The following is a 24,764-nucleotide window of genomic DNA, read 5'->3' as shown; positions in this document are numbered from 1 at the left end:
TATATATATATAGTGCCCCTGGACTGGCTCTTGTGTGAGTGGCACATAAAATACATCATTTTGAGCGTGGCCATTGACAGTACCGCCTGACTGGCCCTCGTGCCGGTGGCACATAAAAGCACCCACTACACTCTCTGAGTGGCTGGCGTTAGGAAGGGCATTCAGCTGTAGAAACTCTGCCAAATCAGATTGGAGCCTGGTGTAGCCATCCGGTTTCACCAGTCCTCAGTCAAATCGTCCAACCCATGCTAACATGGAAAGCGGACGTTAAATGATGATGATGATGATATATATATATAATGTATGGTGTACGTGAATGTTTGCATGCCTATATTTCCAGGGGATTCTAGAAAAGAACCACCTCAAACTTGCTAAAGACTAGACACTTCATTAGTTGCATGTGACCTTCAAAGATTAGAGATTAGCTGACTAACCTTGTCAACAACAAAACACACACAATTCAAGCACAAATGTTTTCATGCATGATATGATATAAAAAAAAAAAGAAAAAAGAAATTCAATACGTTTGTAAATACAATGTGATATGGTACATTAACAGCATAAGCATCAAAGCGAAGTCATTGAGACTGTGTTGATGAGATTGTACAGATATAATTGTCATTGTTCAGAACCATCCTATTATTTTAATGTTATATCCAGTGAGTTCAGACATGCAGTCCACATACACACACACGTGTGTATGTGTGTGTGTATCGTCAATGACACTAAATGAATATACATATGAGTATTTGGAACTATACACTTACAATACAATAGCGTATTCTGTAATACAGTTGTAGAGTATACCTATGTATATAGTCTATGAATTAATGAATTAGAGCATTGTTTAATATATGAATTTCATCAATATTATCATCATCATCATCATAGCTTTTATAACCACTTTTCTATGCTTACATGGGTTAGACAGAGTTTATTGAGGAAGATTTCCTATGGTTGAATGCTCTTCTCGTCACTAACGCTTGCCTGTTTCCAAGCCAGGTAACATTTCTCCACAACTAAACATGTTGCTTCCACTGGCATGGGGAGCCAGTCAGGTGGCAATGGCAATGACCCACACATGAATGATGCTTATTGTGTGCCACCGGCACGGGAGCCAGTCAGGCAGCACTGGAATCAGCCACAGCTACAATTTCCATTTGATTGTGATTTGATTTGATTTAATTTTGATTTTGATTTTGATTTACTTGACTCAATAGGTCTCCTCGAGGATAGCATGTCATCCAACAATTCAAAGGTACTTTTTAAATGGGCTGGTTATGCAACACTGGTGTAGGCTACGGCTGTGATCTCACTTTACTTGCCAGGTCTTCTCAAGTGAAGTCTTTTTTAAAGTTTGTATTGTCTGTATGTTGAAAGACACAGAAACACACGCATGCACAAATAACCAAAAAAAAACCTTTATATATATATATATATTATATAAGTGGAGGCGCAATGGCCCAGTGGTTAGGGCAGCGGACTCGCGGTCATAGGATCGCAGTTTCTATTCCCAGAACGGGCGTTGTGAGTGTTTATTGAGGGAAAACACCTAAAGCTTCACAAGGCTCCGGCAGGGGATAGTGGCGAACCCTGCTGTACTCTTCCACCACAACTTTCTCTCACTCTTACTTCCTGTTTCTGTTGTGCCTGTAATTCAAAGGGTCAGCCTTGTCACACTGTGTCACGCTGAATATCCCCGAGAACTACGTTAAGGGTACACGTGTCTGTGGAGTGCTCAGCCACTTGCACGTTAATTTCACGAGCAGGCTGTTCCGTTGATCGGATCAACTGGAACCCTCAACGTCGTAAGCGACGGAGTGCCAATATATATATATATATATATATATATATATAATCATTATCATTTAATGTTTGCCATCCATGCTAGCATGTGTTGGACATTTTGACAGGAACTGACCAGGTAGAAGACTGCACCAGACTTCTATGTTTGTTTTGGCATGGAATTTACAACTGGATGCCCTTCCTAACACTAACCACCCAGCAGAGTGGACTGAGTGCTTTTTACACGACCCCAGCACAGGTGAGGTCAGTTTTAGCATGGCTTTTAAAGCTAGATGCTATTCCAAACACCAACCACTTTACAGTGTGGACTGGATGCTTTTTACGTGGCACCAGCACTGGCAAGACAGAGATCTTTTGAGAAGGTGGGGTGCATTGGAGGAGGTGATCTCATGTTAGATGATGAAAAGTTAGAGTGTGAACGAGAGACAGAGACAGAAACAGGTATCTTGCTGTAGAGGAGGTACATGGTTACCCAGCCAGAGAAAGAGAGAGAGAGAGTGATCAAGAATGAGAACAGAAACAGGTGTGCTGCTGTAAAACAGATACTTGGTTACCCAACCAGAGGGAAGAGCAAGAAAAGGAGAGAGAAAGAGGGTAGGAGACAGCAAGAGCGCTATTATATATAATATACATATATCATATATTTGTAATGTATGTGCGTATGTATAAAATCATGTGGATAGTTCATCAAATAACTATCATCCTCATGCTATCTTCTTACCACTTTACCAGCATCCCAACAGTATTTAGCCTAACTTTTATTCCGATGTATCCAGACACTACATTAGCATTATCCAATATGTCCATCTCTTATTTAAAAATTTGGTTTCATATTTTGACACAAGGCCAGCAAGTTCGGGGGATGAGGTAAAATTGGTTACATCAATTCTAGTGCCCAACTGGTACTTATTTTATTGAACCTGGAAGAATGAAAGGCAATGTCAACCTTGGCGAAATTTGAACTCAGAACGTAAATGCCGCTAAGCATTTTGCCTGACTGTGCGGGTGGCACATAAAAGACACCATTTCGAGCGTGGCCGTGGCCAGTACCGCCTGACTGGCCTTCGTGCGGGTGACACGTAAAAGCACCCACTACACTCTCTGAGTGGTTGGCGTTAGGAAGGGCATCCAGCTGTAGAAACTCTGCCAAATTAGATTGGAGCCTGGTGTTGCCATCCGGTTTCACCAGTCCTCAGTCAAATCGTCCAACCCATGCCAGCATGGAAAGCGGACGTTAAACGATGATGATGATGATGATGATGATGATGTTAACAATTCTGCCAGCTCACTGCCTTCTCTTAAATATTGGTTTCAAATTTTGGCTCGAGGTCAGTGAATTTGGGGGAGGAGTTAAGCCAATTACATTGACCCCGATGCTCAACTGGTACTTATTTAATCCTTTATCAAAAGGATTAAAGGCAAAGTCAACCTAAGCAGAATATTAGTTCAGAACATAAAAACTGATGAGAGGCTCACTCGTTGGCTATATTCATTAGTTGCATTGCTAGCATCTCAGTAATGGGACATGGGGTGTTTGTATGAGAACTGTTACAAATATGAATGGTTTCCCCTGTTTCTCATCTCGGTCCATAGACTTGCAGTGTAGGTTGTTATTGATGTTTAGCCCTAGGTCATCTCCAAATGAACAATTAACTTAGAATATACAAAATATTTTAGACTTGTTGTACAAACCATTATTGATGTTTAGCCCTAGGTCAGGTCCAACCAAGCAAACCTATAATCACAGACATTCCTGATGTGTTTGTTTTTTTTTAAAACAATCATCATCATCATCATCGTTTAACGTCCGCCTTCCATGCTAGCATGGGTTGGACGATTTGACTGAGGACTGGTGGACCAGGAGGCGACACCAGGCTCCAATCTGATTTGGTAGAGTTTCTACAGCTGGATGCCCTTCTTAACGCCAACCACTCCGAGAGTGTAGTGGGTGTTTTATGTGCCACCGGCACGAAGGCCAGTCAAGTGTGATTTCAGGGATATGTGGCTGCTATATTTCTTAGAGGGTGAGAGACTGTCTACTAGCTCCCTCACTGACTTCTTACTCTGTAGCTTATGTCTAGACATGATGTGTGAGAGATTTGGCAGGACAGCTGATGAAGTCAGTAAAACTATGAGAATTATCAAGATAGATGATCAAACCAGAAGAATGCATAGCTATTACAAAAGTACATATATTATTATATGCTACCACAAACAATATTTTTGAACCTCAGTTGTCCAAAAACCTTGTGTTACCACTTATAACATGCAGTGTTACAAAGCAGATAATCTACTATAATCCCAAACTGTTTTTTAATATTCATTTCATAAAAAATATAAGTGTAATTCCATCAAATTTTGGCACAAGGCCAGCAACTTTAGAACGTTAGTCAATTACATCAACTCCACTGTTCAACTGGAACTAATAATTTTATCCAATGTGCTAACAATCCTGCCAGCTCACTTGCCTTGTATATTGTTTTGTTTTGTTTTTTAATGATATGCTTTCTTACATTATTTCATTTTCATTAACCTTTTACCCTTTAAACTGACCATATGAAACCCAAATATTTTATTTTGTGTTCAAACTGGCCAGATCTGGCCTCTCACACCTACCCTATAATGTCATCCTAAAAATAATCAATCACACCACTGAAATCCCAAAGTAATGAGATATTGCATGGTTAATTCAAAACTATAATCAATTTAATCAACTATAGCCCTTTCCCTACAAAATTTATCAGTTTTAACATCCACGTTTTGCACTCTCATGGGTCATACAGAATTTTAACCTGTTTTTCTAAAGGTGGAAGCCCTATCCGTCACCAACCCAAATCTGTTTCCAAGCATGGTAATATTTCCTGACCAGACACTTACAAAAGATTGGAAATATAATACACCGCTTGTATGACAATGACACTTGCTTACAACTATCATGTGATATCACGACAAAATGGGATTCTTTGAGCCTGCATCCACCAAATCCTCTCACAAGGCAGCTTGGCTTGACCAAAGACTGTAGAACACATGACCAAAGTGCCACACTGTGGGAATGAACTTGAAACCAGGTGGTTTGGAAGTAAACATCTTCAGCACAGGCATACTTGTCACCTGTTAATGATAATAAAAAAAAAATCAATATATTATGTATAAACAAGAACCACAATGTGAAACAGCAGCATAGAAAGTAAGGTTTGAGTTCACTAAACCAGCAATTTTTGTTTGTCCTAGTTGTGGCTATTTCATCTACTTTGCTATGCCTTTGTGAAAAGGCATGAACATCACAACTCTCGGTTCCTAAGTCAGTTAATGGTTCCCTGTCAATGACCATTTCTAAATATCAAATGACCAATTAATTTATCATTCTAGTGCAATGGAATAAGTATTTACCTTTATTAAAGAGTGCCTCTGATTTTTATCATAAGTTGTTCTGATGAAATTGAGAAAAAAAACAAACTTTTAGTTATATAGTTATACAGGTATGGCTGTGTTGTTAAAAAGCTTGCTTTGCAACTATGTGGTTTCCAGTTCAATCCCACAGCTCAGCACATTGGGCATCTTCTACCATAGCTCCAAGCAGACCAATGCCTTTTGAGTGAATATAGATGGAAACTGTGTGGAAGCCCACATATATATATATGTGTATGTATATGTTTTTGTGTCTGTTTGTCCCCACCACCATCGCTTGACAACTGATGCTGGTGTGTTTCTGTCTCCGAAACTTAGCAGTTCAGCAAAAGAGACCGATAGAATAAGTACTAGGCTTACAAAGAATAAGTCCTGGAGTTGATTTATTTGACTAAAGGCGGTGCTCCAGCATGGCCACAGTCAGAAGACTGAAACAAGTAAAAGAAAATATACACACATGTACATATTGTCCCTCCATCACTTGACAGCGTTCATTTGTTTACATCCTTGTAACTTAGCAATTCAGCAAGAAAGGTCAGTAAAGTCTCAGATTTAAAAAAAAAAAATGAGTACTGAGGTTGATCTGGTGCTCCAGCATGGACACAATCCAATGATTGAAGCAAAATAAATATAGGTGAAGGCATGGCCATGTGGTAAGAAGCTTGCTTCCCAACCAGTTCCATAGCCTTGTGAGTTGATTTGGTAGATGGAAACTGAAAGAAGCCCATCATGTTTGTGTAAGTCTTTGTGTTTATGTTTATCCCCCACCACTGCTTGACAACCAGTGATAGTTTGTTTACGTCCCTGTAATTTAGTGGTTCTATTTTGATAGAATAAGTACCAGGTTTTAAAAAATAAGTACTGGAGTCGATTCATTCAACGAAAAATTCTTCAAAGTGGTGACCCAGCATGGCCACAGTCTAATGACTAAAACACATATAAGACAAAAGATAAATATTCTCTTTTACTTGTTTGTCATTTGACTGCAGCCATGCTGGAGCACTGACTTTAGTTGAACAAATCTATCCCAGGACTTACTCTTTGTAAACCTAGTACTTATTCTATCATTCTCTTTTGCTGAACTGCTAATTTATGGGGAAGTAAACATACCAGCATCGGTTGTGAAGCAGTGGTGGTGGGGACAAACAGACACAAAAACGTTTTTTTAAGTCGCCAGACTGTGGCCATGCTAGAGCACCACCCTAGAGAATATTAGTCGAACAAATCAATTCTAGTACTTAGTTTTTTCTGAAGTCTGATACTTATTCTATCAGTCTCTTGCTAAGTTACGGGGACGTAAACACACCAGCATTGATAGTCAAGCAGTAGTTGGGGACAAACGCAAAGACACACACATACATATCTTAAATTTGGTAGATGGAATCAATGGAAACCCATAGAGGTATTCCTCAACCATCTTGTATCTATGGACCCTTTTATTTCCTATTTTACTTGACTAGACCCTCCTAGTCAATTGAGGTTTTAAAAATTACCATATTTTCATAATATAAGGAATTCTATTTTGAAAAATTGCTAAAATATTTTGTGCAGAGTAGAAACAAATTTAATGCAGATAAATTTTAATAAAATCTTTTATGGATTCCCCAAGGGCCATATGGACCCCAGTTGAGAACCAGTCACAGAGAATTTGTACACATGCATGTCCTTGTTTGTCACCACACTACCTAACCAGTGTAGGTTTGTTTATATTCCCATAACTAAGTTGTTTATCGAAAGTGATAGGATAAGTGTCACACTTGCAAAAAAATAATTACTAGGGTTGATTAGTTCAAATAAACCCTAAACCCTTCAGGGTAGTGCCTTGGCCTGGCCACACTCCACTGACTGAAAAATGTATAAGAATAAATTAGCATTAAGTGACTGAGTATTCCAGGGACGTGTGCTCTAAAATGTAATCGTAATCCACAAGTAGAATCAGTGTCACAGAAGCTGGACCTTAGAATCACAGTTAAACAACAGTCTACCATATTTCCACTCAATCTGAAGTTATAGAACAGTAATCCCCAACCATATCTTATCTATGGACCTCCATAACCATTTGATGGTTATAATCTCGTTTTGTAGGTACTTTAAATTCCTATTTTGTTTTTCACATATTGTGTGGGTTAAGAAAGAAACCCAGCTGTTTCTTGTAGTAAATACATCTAAAGCAATATTTTTTCATGGACCTCTAGAATACTACTGTGGAGCTTCAATTTACTATTTTGCTTGTGTGAACCCCAATAAAATCTTATATGGACCCTCAGGGATCATACTGACCCTGATTGAGAACCACTGTTATAGAAGACTTGCCAAAGTTGTCATACAGTGGAGACTGAACCCAAGACCTCATGATTAAAAAACAAACTGCTTAACCATTTGGCCATGCTGTACCTATTGTGTACATGTGTGTATATGCTGGCATGGATGTGTGGTTAATTGTTTGCTTTGGAACAACTAATGTACCCCTAGGCTGACCAATGCCTTGCAAGCAAATTTAGTAGATGAAAGAAAATAATATAGAAAGCTAAGTGAGTGTGCTTTGATTTTTGTTTGTTTATAGATTGAAGTTTGTGCATTTCTGATGAAATGTCAACATCACCTTATGTTGTGGTGTAGGCTTTGAAAGGGTGTCGAGATAACAGGTAAATGATGATTGTGTTAGTCTTTTGAGTAGATCTACGGCAACAGAGACTGGTTAATGTAAACTGAAGAGCATCCTATAAGACCAGTATACCAAAAACAATGTTTAACGCCAATCCAGTGCTGATCAACAATATTCCAGTTGTGACTATGCAAATGTACTTTGTCTTTCAGCTAGTAGCAAGTAATTGGTAGATTTTGCTGCTGTTTCTAGCACACATAGAGGGAGGCTAACTTCTTGGGACATCATATTGTGGCATATTTCAAATGAGCCTTAACCCTTTTATTACCATATTTCTGTTAAAATACATTGCCTTTGTTTTAATTTTGAAAATAAGAATTTAGTAAAATAACCTGGTCTGTATTACAGTGGTGCTTGGAACAAATGAAATTTTGTAGGAAGGTTTTTAGATCACTTTCAAACAAAAAGTTCATATAGAACCAGGGACAGGGCAGTCTCAGGCAAGTTGGTATCAAAAAGATTAAAAAGAGCATTCAGGACTTAACCTTGTGTCCTATCAAATAAAGGATTATTAGTAAGTTTTCTTTAAGCTCAATTCAATTAACTATACTTCTCTGAAACCAATTGAAGAAAAATTGTTTTGGCACAGCAAGTATGTGGTTAGTCCCAAAAAGCCAACTAAGTTTGCAACTCACTTTCAACCCTAGAATGTAGATTCTTCCCACCTACTTATGAAGTATAATGCCTTGACTTTATTGATGTTCCACCACTAGTAAATAATCCATGAGAAAAATCAAATTTTTCTCATTACAAATGTGTGCAGTCATCATTTGTTAGTGCCAGGTAAGTTTTTTTCTTTTTTCAATCTTGCTGCTACTATACCAGCAAGTTAGAAAAGAAACTGGCCTTAAAGTATTCAGTTAACGTATGACATCAACTTAGATATTTATTTATAAAATAATTCATATAAGTCATTATATCTATTCATGCAAGCATTAAAAAGTGACAATGACTCAAGTCAACCTCTTATTAAAAACAAACCCCTCTTTTTTGGTGGATGGAGGAGGCTAAAGATTTGCAATTTTACATGGATTGAAGAATTATTCTCTGTATAAACTACAATATGAATTTTTCTAATTGTCTTTTGCTAATTCACACAAACATTAGATAATGAATTTCATTAATGAAGAAGTATGGTAAATACTGTATTAAAATTCGTACCATACTAAATACATCACATTTACATATAAGTTATACCATATACAAGAAGTGGGGTGCTGAAAAGTTCCTGGTTTTAAGAGTATCACAAAAGGTCTGGTTGGAGGCCCAACTTTCCGAGTTCTTTTACATAACTTAGAAAAACTGAAGGACTGTTGCAATAGATTTGTGAATCCAAGAGGAGAATATGTTAAAATCATAATTAACTGATCCTCCTGGATTTTCTTTTACCCAAAGCCAAGAACTTTACAGCATCCACCTCATATATTAATCAATATAATTTACTGTAATTAAAGACGGGGTTCACCTTTAATTACTTTTTCGTTTGAGTTCCTTCTATTGTGTGGGTTGCCACCAATGCTATTTTTCTTCTTTTTCATTTAGCATTGTCACTGATACGTTAGATTGCACCCTGAATTTCAGTACTTAAAATGTACTATTTGTACACCATGTACACCAGAAGACCTGAAATTTTGCCCCCAAATCCTACTTTTATAAGAATACAGGCATCCAAACATCAAAGAATTGCATTCTTGAAAATATATTTTCAATTCTTCTATATTACACAGAAAAACATTTCATGTTACAGAATTTCATATTCTGAAAACATTTTAACGAAATGCAACACTTCTGAAATAATTCTTGAAAATATATTTTCAATTCTTCTATATTACACAGAAAAACATTTCATGTTACAGAATTTCATATTCTGAAAACATTTTAACGAAATACAACACTTCTGAAATAAGAGAGATACCTGCATTTACAAAATTTTATATTTACAAATTGGTAGTTTCAAAACTACCTTGACTATAGTATAAAAAAATTAATTAACTCCCCACTCGTGACATGCCAAATTACTCAACGTGAGAACCCCAATTTTACTGTTTAAATGTATTTCATGCACATATTTTAACAATTTGATCTTTGCTTCATACATTGTGATTGGTTTACTTTGATAGAATATCCATCGAAGTTACTTTATCAACTTATGCAACAAATTGCTAACTGGGTGAGATGTTTGTTATATTAACTCTTTTGTTACTGTATTTCAAGAGAAATACAATGCCTGTTTCGATTAATTTTCAAAAATGAATTCAATAAATTTAGTCATTAAGCTGGTGCTCAGAAATTAATGAATTTTTTTTTTAAAGAAGTTTTCAGATCATTTTAAAACAAAGAATTTGTATTGTAGACTCAGGGTTGTTTCAGGCAACACTGAACACACAATCTGAAATCCCAACTTTGTCACACAACTAAAAATTCCCCCTAGCTGCATGAGATATCTTTTCAGGTGAAGAACGAACAGGATAGTATCTTGCTCACAAAAATACAAGAGACTATCTGTATTAAGATGTAAAATCTGTGTACAGTAGAGTGGGCTAAGATATTCAAGAACTAGAGACAATATCTGAAGTATTCATGGGAATCTAGCTGCATCAGCTTTGATGGAATAGAATTTCAACACAATACTCAAGAGCCAGCAAGTGTCAACCTGCCAAATATTGCTTTGTATATGAATACCAGCCTTTAATGAGTTTTAGCTATAAAATTAGTAAAGACTAATACTTATTAGGTACACAATATGCTGCTCTTCTGTCAACTGTTGGTAGTAGAGTCAAAGAAAGCTCTTCACAAATTAAAGATTTATAAAGCTATTTACTCAATAGTGACCTACATTTAATAAAACTTGTAGCAAACTGGGTCAAGAGGACAGTCTATTTGAATCAAGAAATCAACAATAGGTGATACTAACCCCCCCCCCCCACTTCCCCAAGAAGATTAGATAATCACTAGATTACATAGCTTAATTGTCCTTCTTAGCTATCTTTATCTAAAATCTTTATCTCTTTCAATAACATCTTAGAAAGTGAATAAGAAAAAAAACTAGTGGCTGTGTGGTAAGAAGCTTGCTCCCCAACCATATGGCTCCAGGTTCAGTCCCGTGTAACACTTTAGGCAAGTATCTTCTACTGTAGCCTCGGGCTGACCAAAACCTTGAGAGTGGATTTGACAGAAGGAAACTGAAAGTGTGCCCACCACCACACACACATGTGGTGTTGGTTTGTTTATATCCCTGTAACTTCTTAATTCAGCAAACGAAACTGATAGAATAACGGGGTTTTAAAAAAAATTCAAGGCGGTACCACAGCATGGGCACAGTGTAGTGACTGAAACAAGTTAGGAAAAATCATTAACAATATTTACCACACACACACAACCATAGCCACATGGCTTCAAGTTCTCACTGCATAGAACCTAGGGCTGTCTTTTACTGTATCCTTAGGCTGACCATAACAAAACATGTTAACAAACTCATTCTGTAGATCAGCTTTCAAACAAGTTAAATAAATAATCCACTAGATGAAAATATCTAAGGATTAGTGGGCAGGAAAGGTGTCTGAGTGCCATCATGGAGAATCCCATTTAAAACAAATAAGCACTAACACTGAAAAAAATAAAAAATACCCATCACTAAAACCATTATGAAACTAATTTATGACTGTTACTATTATTGAATTCTGATCCAGCAACGAAATTTCAGCTCCTACTCTTTGGATCAATGCTTTGCCGTATCCTCTCAACCAGAAAAAAATTTTTTAATCTAAACCAAAATGTAAACAAAGAATCAGATGCTATTGCTAAGGTATACCCACCCATCTTTGTTTGTCTTTTACTAGTTTTAGTCAGACTATGATCATACTGGGGTACCTCCTTGAATCATTGGTCCAACTAATCAACCCCAGTACATTTTTTTGAGCCTTGTACTTTATCAGTCACTTTTGCCAAACCACTAAGTTACAGGGACATACACACACACCAACACTGGTTGTCAAGCAACATAAATAATAATAAATGTGCCCTTTTAAAGCCTAGCCAAGCTCATGGGCCCTGTTTCCCGGTTTCAATGGCTTATGTGTTCCCCAGCCGGATGAGATGCCAGTCCATCGCAGTGTTACTCAGTGGACTGGAGCAATGTGAAATGAAGTGTTTTGCTCAAGAACACAACGCGTCGCCCCGTCTAGGAATCGAAACCACAACCTTACGATCATGGTGCCAACACTAACCACTAAGCCACACGCCTCCACTGTCAAGCAACATACACACACCAAATCTACTCCTAAGGCTATAGAAGACACTTGCCCAAAGGCACCATGCAGTGGGACTGAACTTGGTATTGTGGTTGGGGAGCAAACTTCTTACCACACCTGTGGCTAAACAGCTATCAAAAGAAATTTTAAAACTATTTACTATTTCAGAATGGCTAAAAAAGGTCAGAAACTATCAAAGGAAAAATTAAGCAAGAAGCTTCAGGACCATACCAAAACTGAACTGGATAAATACAACAAGTTGTTTAATCCACAGACTCATAAACAAGAGAAAACTAAAAAGCCAGAAGGTTTAACTTTGGCAGAAATAATTCAAAAGAAAAGAATGAAGAAGAAAAAGCAATATGTAAGATATCCTTTTCACTATTTCATCCAAACAGGATTTTAGGGTCACGGTTGTAGACAGGGATTATAAAGAGAAAAACCAAATGTAGGGTCACGGTTGTAGACAGGGATTATAAAGAGAAAAACCAAATGTAAAATGGATATCTTAAGTTAAAGCAAAACTAATTCTACAAAAAACAAAAAAAGTTTCTTACCTTGTACCTTTGCAGAAATTATACAAAGCCACACAGGAAGGTAAACACTGCTGGTACACATAATCAGTATATCACATGTTCAAACTTCTGTGTTTTTGTCAACACAATCAATACACCAAGACATCTTGTATAAATGGAATCGATATAATTAAATTAAATTACTGCTTTTATATATTAAATCCCAGAGAAAGTTAATTGTGGGTACTAGTTAATAACTCACCTGCCTGTATTCTAGTTATGTTCCTTATTGTACAGTGCCTATTAACAAATTCTAAAACTAACTCTTTCAGAGAGCAGGCCTTGACCCAAAGAAAGATATCTGGAACAACATTGATGCATTAGAGAAAAAAGTTGACTATAACCTCAGTGTGCTAGCTTGCACAAACCAAATGGAAAAACCTTATGTGGATGAAGAAATATGGAACCAATTCACAAGTCTTGACTTTGTACAAAGTATGGATAAGTTCTTAAACAATACCATGTATGATGTACATCATCATCATCATCATCATCGTTTAACGTCCGCTTTCCATGCTAGCATGGGTTGGACGATTTGACTGAGGACTGGTGAAACCGGATGGCAACACCAGGCTCCAGTCTGATTTGGCAGAGTTTCTACAGCTGGATGTACAAGGTTTATTAAGGAAACTTCCAGTGAAATAAGCTGTTTTTGTCTGAAGTTTAAATAAATGTGTCAAAGTATATTGTTGTCTTATATTTTCGTACAGCTTTTTATCATTTCAGTCTTCATGCAAGTCTAGTCCCAGATACACAAAATGTACTTTTCAGGTGTTTTGATTCAAGAGAAATTTTACTGGTACTTTTAGCAGAATAAAATCATTCTTGCTTTGAGGACAATCACTAAATAGAATCGCTTTTGTTTAAGTTTCTCGTAAGAATTCTCAGTCTAACAAAGGTGTTGCTGGCCCTTAGTGATACATATATTGATAGCAAAAAAAAAATAATAAAAGGACAAAAAAACCGAGCTGAAACAATGATTAAATTTTATATTTTATTTGAATCAGAGAATTTTTTTTTCAGCATTAACAATTGGAGTTTGACAACTATTAAATTAAAATTTTTAAGCAATTTCTTTGTAGAAAGGGGGGAAATGTGATTTTGGCATAAAATAGAGCCCTATAAAGTTAAATATAATTAGTAGGATTATGTTTACTAGTCCTAAAGAATTCTATAAACAATAAACAAAGCTATAAGTTGTTTTACATATATAAGAGAAATAAAACTTTATACTGCTAGAGTGAAGATGCAAGTGAAATGTGCACCTAATTTAAAGCTTAGACAAATGAACTCTCAATGCTGAGAGAGCTTAATTTTCATTGAAAAACTTATATAAAAAATGTTAAAATAAATATAAGAGGGAAGCAATGTGATGTGCCCAGAATATAGAATGAAAAAGGTTTTAATCAACCTCTTCAATGGTAGGGCCACTGCCTGCTCCTGATGTTGCACCATCAGAGGAACCTCCGAAATTTGGCATACCACCAGGCATACCTCCTGGCATACCACCGGGCATACCACCAGTAGCTTGATAGAGCTTTGTGATGATGGGGTTGCAGACTTTTTCTATTTCTTTTTGTTGATGTTCAAACTCTTCTTTTGATGCCAGTTGATTCTGATCTAGCCAACTAATTACTTCTTGACATTTATCAATAATTGTTTTCTTATCACTTTCATTAATTTTGTCCTTCACTTTCTCATCCTCTACTGTTGATTTCATGTTAAAAGCGTAACTTTCCAAAGAATTCTTGGCTGAAACACGCAGGCGTTGCTCCTCATCTTCCTGTCGATATTTTTCAGCTTCATTAACCATTCTTTCAATGTCGTCTTTAGAGAGACGACCTGAAAATAAGAGAGAAATCCGTAAGCTCAATTCACGTCAATAATTTCTAACAACATAGAATGTAAACATTAACCACAACCTACAGAAAACACTAAATACCACAAACTTAGAAAGTAAAACTGGATAAACAAAATTTGCACAACCCCATAGTCTGTCTCCCAAGATTTACTGTCAACTCCAGAAAATTCTAAAACTAGGTAAACAGTAACACTTACCTTTGTCATTTGTGATGGTAATTTTGTTCTCTTTGCCTGTACTTTTATCTGTGGCCGATACATTCAGGATACCGTTTGCATCAATATCAAAGGTTACCTCAATCTGAGGAACACCTCTAGGTGCTGGAGGGATGCCTGTTAGCTCAAATTTTCCAAGCAAGTTGTTATCTTTGGTCATAGCTCTTTCACCTTCATAGACCTGGATCAGCACACCAGGCTGGTTGTCTGAGTATGTGGTGAAAGTTTGGGTCTGTTTGGTTGGAATGGTAGTATTTCTTTTGATTAATGGTGTCATGACACCGCCAGCAGTTTCAATACCCATGGACAGTGGTGCTACATCAAGCAGTAGCAGATCTTGTACTTCTTTGTCTTTTTCCCCTGAGAGGATGGCAGCCTGAACAGCTGGAAATACAAAACATCAAAAGTCAATTAATATACTTCTAGCTATTGAATAACAGCATCAAGTAGGTTAGATTTAACGTTATGGTGACTCGTTACAAAATTAAGGTAGGTAATGTTAGCCAATTGAATAGAAACAGACAAAAACAAAAAACTTACCGGCACCATATGCAACAGCTTCATCTGGATTAATGCTCTTGTTCAATTCTTTGCCATTAAAGAAGTCCTGCAATAATCTCTGAATCTTGGGGATACGGGTTGAACCACCAACCAATACAATCTCGTGTATCTGAGCTTTGTCTAGTTTAGCATCTCGCAGTGATTTCTCAACTGGTTCAAGGGTACTCCTGAAGAGATCAGCATTCAACTCCTCAAACCTGGCTCGGGTGATGGTGGTGTAAAAGTCAATTCCTTCATACAAAGAATCTATTTCAATGCTGGCCTGGGTGCTTGAAGACAAGGTCCTCTTAGCACGTTCACAGGCAGTTCTCAACCGTCGAACAGCACGTTTGTTGTCAATCAGATCTTTCTTGTATTTTCTCTTGAACTCCTGAACAAAGTGAGTTACCATACGGTTGTCAAAATCTTCACCACCCAAGTGAGTATCACCTGCTGTTGATTTTACTTCAAAGATGCCGTCTTCAATAGTTAAAGTGGAGACATCAAAAGTTCCACCACCAAGATCATAGATAAGAATGTTTCTTTCACCACCAACCTAAAAAACAAGATGTGACAGTACATTTTAAGAAGACGTGTAATGCATATCAAGTGAAAAACTGTCACATTATTTGCAAGTGTTGAGAGGATGACATACAAAGACAACTATTATGTAATGCAGTAAATTATTGTAAAAAGTTATCTCTTACCTTTTTGTCCAAACCATAGGCAATAGCTGCTGCGGTGGGTTCGTTAATGATTCTCAAGACATTTAGACCGGCAATAGTACCGGCATCTTTGGTAGCCTGTCTCTGGGAGTCGTTGAAGTAGGCGGGGACAGTGACCACCACGTTTGTTACAGTCTACAAGAAAGAAAATAAGATGGAAAAAGTCACACACGAGAACATACACACGTTAGGGATTCGAGTAAAAAGCTACACGTTATCTGAACTTACCCTGCCCAGATAGGCTTCAGCTGTTTCCTTCATCTTGGTTAAAACCATAGAAGAGATTTCCTCAGGAAAGAAGGTCTTCTCTTCTCCTTTGAACATAACCCGCAGTTTTGGTTTAGTGTTTTCATTCGTCACCGTAAACGGCCAGTGTTTCATGTCACTCTGGACTGATTTGTCATCAAATCGACGACCGATTAGACGTTTTGCATCTGTACAAAAATAGCAAAACAATTATTTCCACCAACTATCACACTTTAGAAACTGATTACAAGCGAATATAAATAAGAACCAAGTTTGTTACTCACCAAAAACGGTGCTCTCTGGGTTCATGGCGACTTGGTTCTTAGCAGCATCTCCGATGAGACGCTCGGTATCAGTAAATGCCACATAGCTGGGAGTGGTACGGTTTCCTTGGTCATTGGCAATGATTTCAACCTTGCCATGTTGAAAGACACCTACACATGAATAGGTGGTCCCCAAATCTATTCCGACTGCTTTTGACATTCTGGAAAGAAAAAAAAAATTTTTTTTTAATTCACATAATTACTTGGGTCAATGTTTACAATATTACCCGGAAACGAAATGAATAAAATTGTGCAATGGGTGTAAAAAAAGAATGTGTAGGAAACGAATATGAAAACAAAAGTGCACAGAAAGTAACGGGCTGTTGGGAGAGGACTTCGGAAAAAATCACAAGATCCGAATTTTTCCCCACATAATTTGAGAAATAAGCTTTTGTTCAATGAAACTTAACGGAAAACTGAAGGCGGATATTAAAAAAATATTAAAAACAAAAAACGTTAACGAAAACAGAACAAGGCGTTTGTTTCAATCTAAATCAACTTGTCCTACTTAACAACGACTTTCAATACTGACATTAGGACGGTGACATTTAATAATAAAAAATAATCCACAGATATACAAGAATGCTAACTACATTAGCATGCTTCAAGATAGATCTATTCAAAATTCCTTCATAACCAAACTGTAACAATCTTCGAAACTTACTTCGACCACAACATACATATACACTTGATCATAAAACATGTAAGGCTATCCAGTTACTTTGCTGCTTTCATAAACGATCGCCGAAAATGCATCTTACACTGTAAATGCAGAATCAAACATCTATATTTATGAAATTCCATGTGAAAAGATGTTTTCAAACTGTTGAAAAACTGAGAAAACAAGTCTTCTCAGATGTCGGTTTAAATAAGGCGAAGTGATAGCAGAATCGTTAGAGCGTCGGAAAAAATTCCTTGCGGTTTATGTTCTGGCTCTTTACATTCTGAGTTCAAATCCTGTTGAGATAATAAACCTTGCCTTTCATTCTTCCGGGATCGATTAAGTAAAGTACCTGCCAACAAGTACTAGGAATTTAATGGTACCAACTAAAACCTCCTACCCTCATTTTTGCTAGCACTGTCAAAAGACATATATGCAGGAAGGGAAGAACCATGAAAGTAGCAATTAAGATGCTATGTGGCTCCAGGTTTTAATTGTCAACCTTCATTTAAGTTCCGGATTCACTTTGAAAAAAAAAAAAAAAAACCCCAAAAAATTCCAGATGGTTTTCTTTGACAGTTTAAGTTCGACACTGCAAGATAACGTTTCATTCTTTCACCATTAAGCATTTACAACAGATACAACACTATCATATATATATATACACACACATACACCTGATTAGATTTCCTTTCTAGCCAGACTTGGCAGCAGTAGCAGTTATATCACACACAGCATGAGGCGAACCGAAGAACATTCCAAGCGCTTCCAAAGCTTTGATTTCAAAAAATTCTTCAGAAATTCTTCATAACTATAAACATTACATTAACAGCGACATGCTTAAATTAATTGTAACGAATAATATTTAAAGAATATTCCCACAAAGAATTACAAACGTAAACAAAATTCTATACTTCTATGTAAGTGACTTCGAAGGAAACTTATTAATGGCGAAGACGAGAAGGAATCTTGAACAGACACATTTGTGTAGTTTGTATATTAATGTGGTGTGTTTATCATTAGAACATAGTTTAGGGGTTTTGTTATGATAATAGTTGTGTTTCTCGCTGAGATGGAAAATAGAAAAATAGAAGAGAAACCATGAAACCATAATAATGGTTTCTCTTCCACAATAATGGTGAGGAACCGTTTCATGTGAAATATTTAGATATTCACTGACAGATTAAAGGATGTAAACATATGCTGTGGCACTCATTAGTTTCTTCTCGGCGCTTTTAGTTGAAGACAATAAATATTTATAAAAGACAACAATGTAAGAAGCGAAGAACGACGCCAAATCAATACAAGATGGTTCTGGAATCGGCAGAGCGGTGGAATGGTTAAGTTATTATTGCTGCTTATGAACTCTCTTTTATCGTTTTCCTCGTTCAATGTTGTTAAACAAGGTATATTAATATTAAAAATAATGATTATGTACATGATAAATTAAGCGACGGATTTGAGATCAAACGATAAAGAAGAAGGAAGGGAGACAGAAAACGAGAAAAGATGGTTCGAGAATCATAAAACGGTAACAAGCAGAAATATATTCGAGGCTAGCAGAAGAAGATCGTAAAAAAAAAAGCAGGAATCAATATAAATGTTTGCACAAAAATGTAGTGAAAGATCCAAGGAACCCGTTAAGAATATAAATAGATAAATAATAGCTTGCGAAATACCTCAATTGCCTTCTCAAGCACGGAGCTTCGGCGACAGTAGACCAATTGCAAGTGAAGCAATGTCTGAAAAGACTGACGACTTCTCGTTGAGGTTTGGCTGAAACTGATTCAATGACGTCACTTGTATTAACCAATCAACACGCAGCAGAACGTTCTGGAAGCGAAGGTTTTTTTTTTCTTTTTTTTTAAATTTGAAAAAAAAATTATATTTTCCATCCTTCTCCTTAACAATAAACACACTATATGCTCGACCATGCAGCCCAGTATTTTGTCATTAGCTTAGTGAATATTTGTTGTAAATGACAGTCACATGTCCTTTATTACGCTCGTTAAATTATAAAAACAGCACATGAATACCTCATTTCACTTTTCTCCTACCATCCCTCGTACGATACATGCATGCATATGTGTGTGTGTGTTGTGTCTGAAGACTATGTATTCTCGAACCATCCAAAAGGCAGGAGTGTATAATTGTTACACACGCATAAATGTGTGCGAGTAAGATTATATATATATATATATATATATATATATATATGTGTGTGTGTGTGTGTTGCGTGTGTGTGTGTGCGTGTATGTGTGTGCGTGCGTGTGTATACGTGCATAATTTATGAAAGGGTTATTGCTTTATGTTAATAAATTTGTTTATATATTCAATCGGCAATAATGATAGTTGTAGCGGCGTGAAAAATATTTTACCAGAAGAAAAATATACACGTGTACTATATATATATATATATCACGCGTGTGCGTGTGTAACTTCTGTGTATCTATCTATATATATATATATATACACACACACACACACATGTATATATGCGTGTGTGTTTATATATATATATTTATATATATGCGCACACACATATATATAACAAAAAATACATTATGTGCGTGTGCGGCCTGGCATGCATTTATGTATTTATTGTAAATTAGCAGTGAGAAGCCGGTTTAGTTTTCTGGTGCAACAGTTGCTTCGATGGAATCCAGGAGAAAGGTCACAGGAAAACTTCAGCAAATGACTTAATGTTTCATTTTTTTTGTTTTTGTTTTTCTTTTGGTGCTATTGCTTTATTTGAAATATTGAATAAAACGTAATTTTCTTCATACACATGTATTACCATTATATAAATTGTGTTGTCATAATTATGTACAGACGGGTCAGGTATTTTCAATTAATTTGAAACAACTTAAAATAGTTTATTATTTTAATTATTATACATAAAAAAAATTAAATGTGACATTTATTAGTCAAAATTGTGTTTTTTTTTTCTTCTAGGCACTTTATTACCCATCCATCAAAAATGATTTAATAAAAATTAACGTAGCTAACAAAGGCAAGATGATCGACCTAAAGCTTTTTAAAATTGTTTCCCATTTACAGTTTTTAAATATAAAAAGCATGGGCGTGGCTAACCATGTGGTTTCAGTTTCATTTATGTATGTATGTATGTATGTATGTATGTATGTATGTATGTATGTATGTATGTATATGTGTGCGTGTGTATACATATATGTGTGAATTTTTGTCTTGACATCACGTGATGGTTGTAATCGAGCATCACTGTCATACAAGCGCTGTTCGTTTCTAAACTTCCTTGAGAAAACGTCTGATCACGGGGTAAAGTTTTGCTTGTAAACGAGTGGGGGTTAGCGACAGAAAGAGCGTCCAGCTGTAGAAAATCTGCCTCAACGAATTACGTCTGAGCCATGCAAGCATGATAAAGTAGACGTTAAAACGACGACGATGATGATGAAAAGAGAGTCCGTGAAATTATAATATTTGATAGTTTATTCGGTAAATTTTCAGATTAACACCCGCACGATTTTCACTAGGGTTTTAGGGTTAGGGTTACGGTTTAGGGTTACAGTTACGGTTAGGGTTTTAGGATTGGAGAATTCCGTCTCTAACCCTAACCCTGGTCCTAACCCTAACACTAACCCTAACTCTAAACCCTAACCCTAACCCTAACCCTAAAACTAACCCTAAACCCTAACCTTGACCCTAAAACCCTAACCATGACCCTAAAACCCTAACCCCAACACCCTAGTGAAGATCGTGCGGGTGTTAATCTGAACATTTACCGTTTATTCCTTTATTCAACGATTCTCGGTAAAAAAAAGGGTTATCGATGTTTTCATGTGAAATATTATCTAGGTTATTATGTTATGCACCAAACTCAAACCATCAATGATCTTACTTCTCTGGACATGTGGTAAGAATGTCTCGGGAAAGAATCGCTGGACAGGTCTTACCGGGCTAGACCACGAGCGAGATGGTTGGATAACATCCATAAGCTTGTTTGATCTCGCTTAGGGATTGAGCCAGTTCAACTGGAAACAATTGCTTTTGAAAGCACCCTGTCGAAATCGTGCTTGACGACTCTGCTTCCACCACCCTCCCAGGATTAAGTGGGTATGAAAATAGTATTTAATCCAAGTAGCCTTGTGAAATATCTCTGAACTCTCCTTATAAAAATCTGAGGGAAAACTAAACTGGTCATTTAAAGATATTTCTTACAATACATCACACGTTAACGAGAATGGGTCTCTCCATTGTCGCTCGACCCCCTAGAAATAGCACATATATATCCCTCAAACCATACTCTGTCTTAAAAAGAGAAAGATGCATTGGTCAATGTTTAGAACGTAGTAGTCATGGTTTGAGTGCCTATGATCGTACATCTGCTTGGTCAGGGCTCCCCCACACCTCGGATAAGACCAAATTTGTCACGTTCTAATTTTGGATGATTCTTTCCCGAAATTACACAGGGCCGGGTTAAGACCCATAGAGGCCCTAAGCACTTAAAAGATCTTGGGGCCCCCATATATATGTACATATGTAATTCAAAATATAAACAATAATAAACCATAAAATAAATTTTTGGTTTTCAAAATGAAACAAAACTATCAGTAAGATGGAAAATGTTTATTTATTTATATTTGAAAAGTTTTCGCCTACTGTTTTAATTGCAAATCTGATAAGATCTTTACTGACACCACGAAACACTTCGAAATTATCTTAGCAAATTTAAAGCGATTTCTTTTGTGCCGTAAAACATTTACCATTTCTGTGATGCCCCGCTCCCCTTTATGCTTCAAGCACGTGTTTATTTTGCTCAAAGGTTAATCCAGCGCTATTTATACATCTAAACTAAGAATTAAATAATAAAATAAATGCGCCTTTTTAAAGCCTAGCCAGGCTCATGGGCCCGGTTTCAATGTCGTATGTGTAAGTAGATGTCGGAGTCGATAAACGCACATCTACTTATTATAATTTATTTATTTTCTTGTACATGGCTGGAGGTCGATGAGAGGTCAAGGATTCCATGAAGCGGTCGATGGTCTAAAAAGTTTGGGAACCCCTGCCGTAAACAGTAGACCAGAAGTGCCGGCTCCACAAAAGCATCGCCGGGTGGGAATAACGCCCCCCATCCATCTACGCTGCTATTTGAAAATCATTTTTACGATTGTAAGACGAAGTAAAGAATGTTGTCTAAAATCTCCAAACATTGATTATCATAAGAAACAAGAAGCATTTCGTTATAATTTAACCTCGATATATTTCCAGAATATTTTATCTGATTTAGAATTTTATATAAATCGATCTTCCGTGATTAAAATATCTTGACGGTTTAATGGTCTAGTTCAGTGACTCTCAACCATTTATTTATTTAAAAAAATTTTTTTTTTTACCAATGGATCCCCTTGATTCCTATTTTGCTCTACTGGACCTCCATTGTCATTCGGTGTTTTAAAAATTCTGTTGTATTTTTATAATTAAATATTATCAGGAATTTGGAAGATACTTGCCCAAGGTGCCATGTCGTGGGACTGAACCCGCAACCTTATGGTTGGGAAGTAATCTTCTTACCACGCATGCACCGTGTAAAAAAAAAAGTAGTTAAAACATTTTGCGTATTGCAGAAATATAACCAATTTCTTGCACGTAAACTTGAACAAACTCATATATGGACCCTCACCACCACCAACGGTTATATGAACCCCGGATGAGAAGCACTGGTCCAGTAGCTGCATATAACCATTTTTGGTGCTAGAAACATTAAGACTTTTGGCGCTCCTTCGTTTCTGCGGGTCAAAAGGAAAGAATGCCGGACTTTTCTTACATCTCTTATGGAAGAAACTTTCGACATGTTGCTTCTCAAAGCCCAGTTACAAGTCGTCCAACACAATCCAATAATGTGCCGGATTGGCCGTTTTACAGAACAGCACTTTGAGAAAACTTCCGTAAACATCGCTTTTATTTAGGATCATTGATAACGAGCCACAAGAGGTTTCTCGTTCGCTTTAGAGTTTTTAGTCGAGTACTTTTTTAAGCGTGGGCGATATCTTTCGTTAAAAATAATTTTTATTTTGTTCATTTCTTTATTTTTAATAATTTAGTATTTCAAGAACGAATATATTCAATGATGAAAATAAATTCGTGGGACCTACGTTGTACAGCATTACCTATGTTTGTGTTTAAAAAATGAAAATATTCAATAATATGACAGAATAGATAGAGTGCCATGACAAAATGTTTCCCGGGTTCAAATCACGCTGGGATCAACTTAGCCTTCCATCCTACAGAGATCGATGAAATAAAATACCAGCCAAACTCTGGAGAATGTTTACTATTCCTATAAAGCATCCCAGATGTGAATAAAATTAAATAATAGGGAACTAATTAATAAAATATTCGATAATGTTATATAAATAACGAAAGTATTCGGAACTGAAAGTAAATCGATGACATTCGCTTTGTCCATAAGAGACGAGAAAGCTCGAATTCTAGAAACGATAATTGCGTCATAGTCGCTGACGACGGATATGACGCAACAAAAGGCTAACGAAACGAGGCTACAGAATATTCGTTAAGTTGTTGATTTGCTTGCTGCTATGTTTTCCAGCTACAGACTTCCCTTCAATTAACCCGATAATTATATCACTAAATCACAGTTGTCTTGTTGTTTTACTTTTACTCTCTCTCTCTCTCTCTCTCTCTCTCTCTCTCTCTCTCTCTCTCTCTCTCTCTCTCTCTCTCTCTCTCTCTCTCTCTCTCTTTCTCTCTTTCTCTCCCTCTCTCTTCTCGCTCATTCACTCTTTCTCTCCTCTCACTCCCTTACTGTTTTCGCTTATCCTTTGTCACTTTAAAAGCTCTTACCATTTCTCTTTTTTTCTCTCTTCTCACTCATTCACTCTTTCTCTCCTCTCACTCCCTCACTGTTTTCACTTACCCTTTGTCACTCAAGTACTCACCTTCTCTCTCTCTCTCTCTCTCTCTCTCTCTTAGCTACACTTACGAAATACCGCGTTCGGTAAAATGAAATTGTTTACATTCTAGAAACAACCATTTCAAAGTACAATTAAGAAAAGACAATCTTCCCATGAGTCACGCCTACGGTACAGTTTCGACTCCAGGCTGTGTAGAATTTCAAATCAATTACGTTAGCAATTCACTTTAGGCAAAATCATGTTTCACAGATTGACAGAGTGTTACAAATGTCTTGCATCATTTATTTGTGGCCTATTTAAACTCAGTTCATGTGAACTTCACCTTTCATCTTTCCAGTGGAATTACATGAAATACCAGTCAAATACTGAGGTTCATTATATTTCTATGAATTCAGATCCCACTTTACAGCTCATGGTGCAAGTGTATATTGATAGATAGATAGATAGATAGATAGACAAACAGATCGACCTTATCTATCTATTTATCTTTCTTTCTTTCTATCTATCTATCTATCTATCTATCTATCTATCTATCTATCTATCTATCTGTGTATGTGTATATATATATATATATATAT

At 36.6% G+C, this 24,764-nt stretch overlaps 2 protein-coding genes across 2 annotated transcripts in view; one reads left to right on the top strand and one right to left on the bottom strand.

The window, feature by feature from the left end:
- Positions 1–24,764, top strand: part of LOC106878371 (aspartyl aminopeptidase) — a 383,150-nt gene that overhangs the window by 109,865 nt on the left and 248,521 nt on the right. The gene's annotated exons all lie outside the window — the stretch shown is intronic.
- Positions 13,674–19,108, bottom strand: LOC106878391 (heat shock cognate 71 kDa protein). The gene is made up of 7 exons (XM_014927588.2): positions 18,955–19,108; positions 16,576–16,775; positions 16,274–16,479; positions 16,028–16,180; positions 15,321–15,876; positions 14,763–15,164; positions 13,674–14,546 (listed from the first exon to the last, which is right to left on the bottom strand). The coding sequence occupies exons 2-7, from the start codon at positions 16,772–16,774 to the stop codon at positions 14,107–14,109; spliced, it is 1,956 nt and encodes a 651-aa protein (XP_014783074.1). The 5' UTR covers position 16,775; positions 18,955–19,108; the 3' UTR covers positions 13,674–14,106.

Source organism: Octopus bimaculoides, chromosome 17 (assembly GCF_001194135.2).
Source record: "Octopus bimaculoides isolate UCB-OBI-ISO-001 chromosome 17, ASM119413v2, whole genome shotgun sequence".
Lineage (NCBI taxonomy): Eukaryota > Metazoa > Mollusca > Cephalopoda > Octopoda > Octopodidae > Octopus > Octopus bimaculoides.
The sequence above is the reverse complement of the archived record's forward strand: the minus strand, read 5'-3'. Positions and strand labels throughout refer to the sequence as shown.

Bases quoted from the DNA above. Each gene is read 5' to 3' on its own strand.
- LOC106878391 (XM_014927588.2), bottom strand. From the start codon at position 16,774: ATGTCAAAAGCAGTCGGAATAGATTTGGGGACCACCTATTCATGTGTA. The intron at 16,181-16,273 runs GTAAGTTCAGAT...TCTTTCTTGTAG, and splicing joins CTGAAGCCTATCTGGGCAGG to ACTGTAACAAACGTGGTGGT. The intron at 15,165-15,320 runs GTAAGTTTTTTG...TTGTATTTCCAG, and splicing joins AGCTGTTGCATATGGTGCCG to CTGTTCAGGCTGCCATCCTC.